At 48.4% G+C, this 9,906-nt stretch overlaps 1 protein-coding gene across 1 annotated transcript in view; it reads left to right on the top strand.

The window, feature by feature from the left end:
• The first annotated feature begins 255 nt into the window (after positions 1-255).
• BCAS4 (breast carcinoma amplified sequence 4) overlaps positions 256-9,906 on the top strand; it is a 293,870-nt gene continuing 284,219 nt past the window's right edge. Inside the window, exon 1 of the mRNA XM_069243641.1 lies at positions 256-2,231. Coding sequence (XP_069099742.1) covers positions 597-2,231 — 1,635 coding nt within the window. The 5' untranslated portion in view covers positions 256-596. The remainder of the gene's footprint in view (positions 2,232-9,906) is intronic.

The raw sequence follows: 9,906 nt of genomic DNA, 5'->3' as shown, positions 1-9,906 counted from the left end.
GTGCTGATCTTCTTAGGCCACTGGAGAACGCTGTGATGACTTAGTGGTTGGTTCAAACGTGACAACAATCAAACCTCGAAATTTATAAATAAATAATACATAATTACCAAGTCTTTTGGGCAAAGCACAGGAGGGATATGGTTAATTCGAAAAAATGAGGGGACGACACAGTCGGGGTTAGCCGCTAGATGGTGGAGTTGCAAACTCGCTCCGATGCTGTGAGTGCGCCAGTGATGCGTGGGTCTGTTCTTGTGGGGCACACCCTTGTTATTAGCTCTGATGCTATCTGAAGGCTCTGCACTTCTCTCTGTGCTTGATATCAGCTGCCCGGGCCGTCAGAGCTGCTGCACACGGGGAGGAACCTTGTTCTAACGGGGTGCTGCGGCTGACGGAACCGCCCGGCAGCCCACCTGCGCAGCGCAGCACCCGAAGATAGAGGCAGCCGAGCCCAGGCGGGAGGAAGGAAGCGCTGCCTCGGGGGCTGTCTGTCATCAGAGGGCAGGAAATGACTGTCGGTGAGCCCTGCCCGAGGCATCGCCTGCAGCTGAGCGGGCAGAGGGAGCGCTGCCCTCTTCTAGGGTGTGTGCCGGGGGGCCATGGAGGAGCAGACCCCGCCAACAGAAGCTGAGCCGGGTGTGCGCCAGCAGGGTGGTGTGGGCGAGGTGGAGCCGTGGCTAGGGAAGGTGGAGGGGCAAGGGACAGAGGAGAGACTACCCCTCTGCAGGGGGGCTGAACGCCCAGCTTCTCTTTACGTTGAGAAACTCCACGCGGAGGGATGCAAGGGGCAAGTGCGGAGGACGGGGCCGAGGGGCAGTGCTTCCGGAGGACAGGTGCAGCTGAGTTCAAGAGGGGAGCAGGAACTGCAGCTTTGGATCGAAGAGGTGCAGCGTGGCTCAAGGATGAAGGGGCAGCTTCAGCAGGGTACTGGAGAGCAGATGCAGCTGGGCTCCAAGATAGAAGGGAAGCGTCAGCAAGAGGGAGGGGAACATGTACAGTTGAGTTCAAGGGTGGAGGGGCAGCAGGAGGGAGGAGAACAGGTGCAGTTGCAGCAGGAGGGAGAAGAACGGGTGCAACAGGGTCCGAGGATGGAGGGGCAGCTGCAGCAAGAGGCAGGAGAACAGGTGCAGCAGGGTTCAAGGGTGGAGGGGCAGCTGCAGCAGGAGAGAGGAGAACAGGTGCAACAGGGTTCAATGGTGGAGGGGCAGCTGCAGCAGGAGGCAGGAGAACAGGTGCAGCAGGGTTCAAGGGTGGAGGGGCAGCTGCAGCAAGAGACAAGAGAACGGGTGCAACAGGGTCCAATGATGGAGGGGCAGATGCAGCAAGAGGGAGGAGAACATGTGCAGAAGGGTTCAAGGGTAGAGGGGCAGCTGCAGCAGGAGGGAAGAGAACAGGTGCAACAGGGTTCAAGGCTGGAGGGGCAGCTGCAGCAGGAGGCAGGGGAACAGGTGCAGCAGGGTGCAAGGGTGGAGGGGCAGCTGCAGCAGGAGGGAGGAGAACAGCTGCAGCAGGGCTTGGAGGTGAAGGGGCAGCTGCAGCAGGAGGGAGAACAGCTGCAGCAGGGTTCAAGGATGGAGGGGCAGCAAGAGGGAGGAGAACAGGTGCAGCAGGGTTCAAGGGTGGAGGGGCAGTTGCAGCAGGAGGCAGGGGAACAGGTGCAGCAGGGTTCAAGGGTGAAGGGGCAGCTGCAGCAGGAAGGAGGAGTACAGGTGCAGCAGGGCTTGGAGGTGAAGGGGCAGCAGGAGGCAGGGGAACAGGTGCAGCAGGGCTTGGAGGTGAAGGGGCGGCTGCAGCAGGAGGGAGGAGAACAGCTGCAGCAGGGTTCAAGGATGGAGGGGCAGCAAGAGGGAGGAGAACAGGTGCAGCAGGGCTTGGAGGTGAAGGGACTGCTGCACCCGGGGACAGATATAGTGGGGCGAGTGCTGCAGAACACACATCTGGGGACAGAAGAGCTGGAGAAGGGACTCGGGTTAGAAGAGCCGAGGCATCCCGGCGTAGAGGAAGGGGGTGAAAAGGAGCCCAGGGTGGAGGAACAGCTGTACGCTGCAATAGAAGAAGCACCAGAACAGGAAGCGCGGAAGAGACAGCAGAACACCGATGGGGCAGACGAAGGGGGACAAGAAAAGCCCCTGCAGTGGGCCAAGGAGCAGGATGACACCCCGTGGGAGCTGCCATGCTCGAAGAACGAATCCAGTCACGTTACCTACTCCCTGAGCAGTGACAACATCCCAGAGGTAAGGATGAGGTCAGTGGGCACCATACCCCCTAACTTTCAAGGTCCAATCCGGAGGCAGGAGGGGAGTGCTGGTCCTCAGAAAGGTGCAACGGTGAGTAAACGCTCGTCGCTGATATCTGCTGTAAACTGGTGTTCACGAGTCCAGTACAACTAGCTCATCCTTCCATGCCTGCAGTGCAGTTAAACTGAATAATAGGAAGACATATTACAGCGCATGGAATCAGCACACATGTGGTACCAAGCGCTGCAGGGAAAGAATTAGGTTATTCCTATGAAAGAATCGGGTCAGGGGCGCTGCATAACAGTTGGCCACTTTGTTTACCGAATCGGGCAAGAACAGCGGAGCCGGAAATGAGAGGCCTGTACCGGAAAGGGAAGAAGGGCACCTTTCATTGTTTTATACTTTAAGATTCTGTTTCTTCTAGTGTAGAGAAGGGCTCTTTTTTAGTTACCGGTTTATTCGTCATAACAAACTGCTCATTATTTTCAAACCGGGAGTATCACATTGTGACCCCTTTATGCAATAACATAAAATATGTTTATGCATCTACCTTATATGCACTTATATACGCTGTTCATATCAGCAGCTTAACTATCTAGAACTGTCCAATAACGTTGTGGTGCATGGAGCTTTTCGTTTTTGTTTCATTGGTTATAGTTTTTTTTTTAATTATGTCATGATAGAAAATTTGGGAAACTTGGGACGCAAACTATTCCTTATTTCCCGTAAGATATTGTTTTATACGTTTGCAATATATTTCGTTTTTTTTTTTTTAGAAAATAAAGATTTTATATGAAAATGTTACTGGTTTATAGGTCTCTTTATAATAGTAAAACATATTTTACCATCGCCACAGGTTCGGTGTTTATCCTGTGTACCGTTTAATGATGAAATGCAGAGCAGTTGCTGTTGCTGTTGAAGCCTGGGACATGCAAACTCACTGACTTAACTTGCCAATGTCAAGTTTATGTGATATGTATCTGCGTGTTTCCCCGCTTGGTGGCCCATTGTGCCGTGCAGATATGACCAGAGCGATTGAAGGATTCTTTCGCGTTAACGCTGGTTCACTTTCCTTCTTTGGAATAGTCCGGGAGACCTTAAAAGTCAGTGGCAGGAGCATCTCGATTGCTTGCAGAAGGAAGCTTTGAGGTTTGTTCGTACTCAGCTGGACCGACTTAAGAAGGCTGTCGCTGCTGCTGAACTCCTGCTGGAGAATACTTGCGCTGTGACAGCTCTTTGAGAATTTTGTGACCTACAAGCAGTGCTTAATTTGAGCCGGCGGGGAGCAGCGGCACTTATTTTTGGGGACTGATATTTATTTTTTCTGTTTAAGATATTTACCAGTTGCAAGTGAGAGAGAAAAAAAACACAGATTGGAAAGACGGAGGAAGAAAAAGATGGCAAACCCATCACATACAGAAATCGGGAACTAGCAAGTGCGAGAAAAAGGAGCAGGGAATGTCTGGTAGTGGACTGATGCTAACGGCCACGGCCTTGGTATTTGGCGTGGCCACATTTAACTACAGCAGCCGTAGGTTTCTGGGGAGAACTTCGACACCGGCACTCTTTCTTTCACAAATTAACCACTGCCTACAAGTCAAAGAGGTAGCAGCAACGTTTTTTGTCCCTTCCTTGTGGAAGCGGCGGGGCCATAGGGTGACGAGGAGTGAGGGGAGTGCGGTGTGCACTCCCCTCACTGCCCATGTATGTTTGGCTGGCCGTTGTGAGCCAGCCAAACATACATGGGCAGAAGGCTGTCTCCAACCCGGCAACTCAGCCTGTACACACATCCAGTGTGCCTGGGAGCGCCCCCAGCCTATCCTTACGCTGACGCAGGGCGGCTGGGAGCCTGTGCCTGGCTGCAGGATGGAAGAAGAGAGGTACGTTTTTATTCTTTATACAATAAAAAATTCTTTACCCCCCCTTCCCCGTGCGTGCCACCCCGCCCGCCCCCTGCAAACCCGGCGAGCCGCTGCTGCCGTGACATGTGTCTTGAACTATTATATTGACTCATCCTATCTTGAGACATATTCACAACTCGGAACAGATTGAAACTTGATTGGACGATGTTACAGCAGCATGGATGAAAGGCGGGCTCTGTGACTGCATGCTTGAACCAATATCCTTGGCTGAATTTAAGCTAGGGATAGACGGCCTTGCTAATGCCAAGGCCTCCGGTACTGATGGCATATCGACCAAATTTTGTAAGGAGTTCAAGGGCTGCTTCGCTCCTCAGTCTTTGGAACTTTATTAGGAGTCATACGACTGTGGACACTCCCTCTTTTCTGCCAGGGAGACCCTGATTTCCATGATTCCGAAACTGGGCAAAGACCCAAATGACACCCGATCCTAAAGGCTTTATCCTTATTGAACCTAGAAAAATTAAAATCCCTGCCCTTGTTTCCATTCGGCTAATTGATTGAACCCATTGATGAGCAAGTGGGTTTTGCCATACCAGGCAGGTTTTATACCTGGCAGAGCCACATCTAACAACTTACATATGCTCTTCATGCATATGCATCATATCCACCTCACCATCTAATCAGTATTGTGTTCCTTGATGCTGTGAAAGCTTTTGACTCTCTTAAATGCCTCTCCATAGAGGGTGTGGCGTAATGGCCTGAGCTGCAAACTTAAGAGCTGGGGAAACAGGTTCGAGTCTCAGTGTCAGCTCAGCATTCTGTGATTCCGGGAAAATGACTTTATCTCCTTGTGCCTACGATTCAGCACCTTGAGACCCTCACAGGTGATTTGCTGCACTTTACAAATCCTGGATTTATAGAAAGGGACCTGGGAATTCATTTATAAACATGGCCTGCTTGCTTTACTATGACTTTATTGACTCTGGTCCCTTTTGTCTAGAGAGGGGTATGAGGCAGGTATATCCCCTCTTATCTTTGTTTTTTGTCATTTCTTTGGAACCGTTCACTTCTTTACTGCATGAATGGCACATCCTGAGGGGTACTACTGTTTTCCATGCAAACATTTCTTCTGACCTTGTTTGCTTTGAACATCTTAATTTTTGTAAAGAAACCTAAAATCTTGAGCCTTCCAAGATATGATACAATTTGAGGTATTTTCTCGACTCCAAATCAAATGGGGTAAATGTGATATGTTTCCCTTTCATAGTCTCCTCTAGGGAGCCCACCTCTAAGCCGGGGAAAGTCACTGCCTGTTATGTAGGCATCAACTTCAGCAGAGAATTTGAGCAGATTCTTAGAGATAATTTTCGGACCAGCTGTGGACCGAGCCCAAGAGCATTCCTCCATTGACGCAGAAAGGGTGGGTTTCGAAGGTTTACAGATTATATGGGAAGTGTTTACCTTCTCCTGATCACAGGGTTAACACACTGGGAAGACAATCTCTGCCAAGGTGTGGAGATTCTGTTGTGAGGAGACAAAACATGTGTCAATTCACTCTAGCCATAAACTTCTCAACTTTTACTTTGTCAACAGACTGTATTACACACCCAAGCTGTTATGTAGTATAGATCCTACACTGTCTTCCAAATGTGCTAGATGTTCAGTTGACCGCACAGATTTCTTTCACGTGGTCTGGCGCTGTCTTCCCCTCAACGGCCTCAGTGTTGAGGTCTCACAGACAGTTAGTGGCATAGTCTTTGCCACTGTGGCTTGCACACCCTTGATTCTAATGTTAGGTTTTGTCACCAATGTGACACATGTTGTTAGGCTTTTCGTTGCCTTGTTGATACAGCTTGCTAAGCGTAGAGTGGCCCGGGCATGGATGGGTCCTAAGGTACGTGACTGACTGATTTATGCTTTTTGCCGCAAAACTGCGTTAGGGCTAAAAAAAAGTTTATCGCTGGCATGCGTCATTTTACAAGGCCAGCTGGGCGCCATATTTATTGAATTGCGCAAGCCAGTGCTAAGCTTGGGCTACCATCTTAGAAGAAGACGCTAGCCGTGTGGGGGTGAGCGTGGTGGTAGGGAAGGAGGGGGTTGTGCGACATATAATGACGCTAGCCTGGTTAGAGGCAAAAAAATGCCTCTAAACAGACTAGCGCCATTTCCTGGTGCACAACCACCAAAAACATGACTCCTGTCTTAGGAAAGACAGGAGTCATGCCCACCACTGCAATGGCCAGCACAGGGGACAAATGTCCCCTGGGCAGGGCCATTGCACCTTGTGCCATGCAGGGGACCCCAAGTTAGGGCCCCCAATGGCAGAAAAAAAATACTTAACCACATTTAGCTGGGATGGGGTCCCTCATCCTCTGGTGTCCCTCCGGTGGGGTTGGTGGTGTTCCTGGGCTTGGGGAGGGCACCTGTGGACCCATTCCGTGTTGTTTAACCATGGAAATGGGTCCACAGGTCCCCGTACGTCTGGTCTGACCCTGGCATTAAATAATAGTGCAAAGCACAGACGGGTCTAACGTCAAAATATAAATATGGGGGCACACTTATACAACATTTGCGCTGCATTTGTGTCATTTTTTTTAACGCAAATTCAGTGCAAACCTAACTCCATATTTACATTTTGACGTTAGACGAGTCTAACGTCAAAATATTGGAGTGGGCACCATTTTTTGGATGCGTGAACCTACCTTGCGTAATGTAATTTTACCTGATGCTAGCCCAACCTTAGCGGCGTCTTCGGGATTCCATTAATTTTGCACCCAGTTGTCTCTTTGGAATGACGCAAGCCAGCGCTATACCTCTTGCTGCAAAACTGTGTTTGCGCAGTTTTGCGGTAAAAAGTATAAATATGGGCCATGGAGTTAAGTTTGCTCCAAATTTGCGTGAAAAAAAGGATGACAATTCAGCACAAACAGGGTATAAATTTGCCCCTAAATGCGGTTATCTCACCCAAATACTTTTGCATCATACTACAGCCTCTTCCTGGCTCAGCCTCTAAGTGTGGTTTGTATTTTGCTGATAGTATCACTTCTTGCACGTGGCAGTGCACCAACCTAAATTTTTTAAGTGATTTTAATCCGTGGACTAAGATTAGCAAACTGTTGGAAGACCAAGGCAGGTTGTTTACTTGCTTTACTCTTGGCCTACTCTTCAGTGCTGGGGTCCCGTAACGTTTCTAACCACACATTAAATATTATTTTCTCCTCATTTGAAGAACATTATGTGGTGGCCACCTGGCCTTCCTCTTTGAACAAAGGTTTGTCCTTTAGTGAGCCTCTAAGTAAAAAACCCTGTCATACTAACCACAGCAGGATCCAAAGCAACTGAAGGCAGTTTTGAAGCTTCTTTCACTGGATTTAACTTTGCTATATCTTCAGAGGTTTCATTCAGTTGGTTCTTGAACGACCTGTCTGACACATAGAGATAGAACTACTGAGCAGGACAGAGACAGCGGGAGGGATCATGCACTGAAGATGAAAGGATTAAATGTACAGAGTAACTGAAGACCAAGGCCCATATTCTTGGAGAATTGGCATAGGGCAGTGCTGCAGTTCTTCTAGCTGCGCTGCCCTACACCAATATGAAAGGGCAGGAATGCACTGCATTTATGAAATACTGTGCATTCCTGGCCTTTCCCCCTGCGCTGGCGCACAGTTAGCTGCCTAGTGCCAACGCATGCATCTTTCCACCATGGTGCAAGGGTGACTGTGTTGCTTGCAGGATTGTATTTGTGGAGGAAAGGACACCTTCCTACACAAAACAATCCTGAGAAGCGTTTTCCTCTGTCTATGTGTGGTGCAGAATGCAGTACACACGGAGACAGGAAAAAACGAGGCAAAATGAATTTATTTCCCCTTCTTACGCCTGCTGTGGAGAGGTGTAAGGTTTTTATGCTGCTCCAGGTTTACGTGATTAAGTAAATCTGGATCAGCGTGAAAATCCACGCGTACTGCGTGGGAAAACCCACTGTAATGCCCATGGAATGCTTCCTTGGCGCAGAGTAAGGCAACATTGAGACTTTGCTTTCTCTTACTCCTTATCTATGAGGCCATGCAAAGCCACACAAAGTGGCTTTACGTGGCCTCATAGATATGGTTGAGAGGCTTGCGTCACTGGAGCGTTAGAAAAAGTGACACTTAAGCAGTGCAAGCCTCTCAAATATATGCCCCCAAGTTTCGGAGATGACCATGTTCATTCCTCTAGGACGACATTGCTCCAAAGGCATTGCCAGAGCCTAACTGGCAGCTAAATTATGGTTGACAGTGGATGCAGGAACAGGGAGGGCTACTTAGTACATTCTGCACTCTAGAGAAAAGGTGTGGATTAGATAGAAAGAATATCTGTTACATTTGCAGTTATAGAGTCTACAATCATTTATGTGTTTATTTCACATTCTTACACTTCTATATGGGTTCTACAATACATCACCCAGGTCTTTAGTATATACATTGGCTGGTTGTGATCAGTATTCATCCTGCATTGGGGCAGTGATGCGAAGCAAGGGTCAACCAATTACCAAGCTTTTTTCAAGCTTTCAAGCACTCCTCCAGTCAGCACATGGTTCTAATACTTCTTTCTGGAAGCAGAAAATTGGTTGGTAGCAACTGGTCTATTATATGGCTTAGAGTTGACCAAAACCAGAGGTCCTTGGCCAAGTTCTCCTGGTTGCCAGGTATGCCCAAAATAACTCAACGTTGGGTTTGGAGCCCATCTCTAACCTGGCAGGAACTAGATGCCTGTTCTCTCACCTATCCCAGATTTCTACATTGTCTCTGGGACTGATCTTCAGGAAGGGGGGGCTAGCAGAATACTCTGCAAGGAGGAACAAGACAGCACCTTTTTGTGCTGTATTTGTTGTACTCTTCAGTGATAAAGCAGTCTCTCTGCATACAGTCTCCCAGGCCCATAACACAGACCAAAACAGAATCCGCAGTCCCACAAAACCACCACAGTGGAAAGTAATTACTCTAGTTGCGGAAGGCTGCACAGATTTTACAGAGGTGGACTGCTACCCAACAAGGATGTAGGTGAACATTTTTGTGACCCTGTGTTACAGTTGTCAGCCTCCATCAGTCAGTTTCCTCATAGCCTGATGTGACGAGTCAATAGTTTTCATGACTATGGGTGGAAATTCAGTTTCCTGCACCACCTGACCAGAAGTGCCGGGAATTAATATCATGGGACACGTCCATTTGACTTACAGATCATTGAGTCTACTTAGTGGAAACATAGGACTAACTAGGCATTGTCACATAGGAGTAGAGAGTCACATTGTTCCGAGCCATACAACCTTGAAATGAATAGGATTGCTGTAAAAGGAGGTGAATAGCCAAGCAAAAAAAGCTTTGGAGTGTGAAGCAAAATACTGAGAAAGAACAGGAAAGATAAAGAAACCTTAAATTGAAAATGCGACTAATTATTAAATATGGATGTCTAGTTTACAACACCAGTTTGCATAGTGTGATGCATGCATTTGTGGACATTATACCAACTAGCTAGATGGAGAGTGCTCTTTATTGGCAGTGGGTGGGCACAAGAGGTGGAGCTTTGGAACTGAGAAACTCATACTGATTGACTGAGGCTACTGATAGTTGCATTCTTTTCACTGGATGCACCTGGGTAACCCTGATGAATAGAAAAACTCAACAATCCATAATCTGTTCCTCACAAAGTAGCAAAGATCAGCATCCATAATCTGCACCCTCCCAATGTAATCTTAAGGTATTACAGAGGTTGCAGTCTGGGATAATGGACTTTTGGCTTGACCTTCTGTGATGGATCCCTGATGCTTCCAC

Source organism: Pleurodeles waltl, chromosome 7 (genome assembly GCF_031143425.1).
Source record: "Pleurodeles waltl isolate 20211129_DDA chromosome 7, aPleWal1.hap1.20221129, whole genome shotgun sequence".
Taxonomy (NCBI): domain Eukaryota; kingdom Metazoa; phylum Chordata; class Amphibia; order Caudata; family Salamandridae; genus Pleurodeles; species Pleurodeles waltl.
This window is presented reverse-complemented; position numbering and strand designations above follow the sequence as displayed.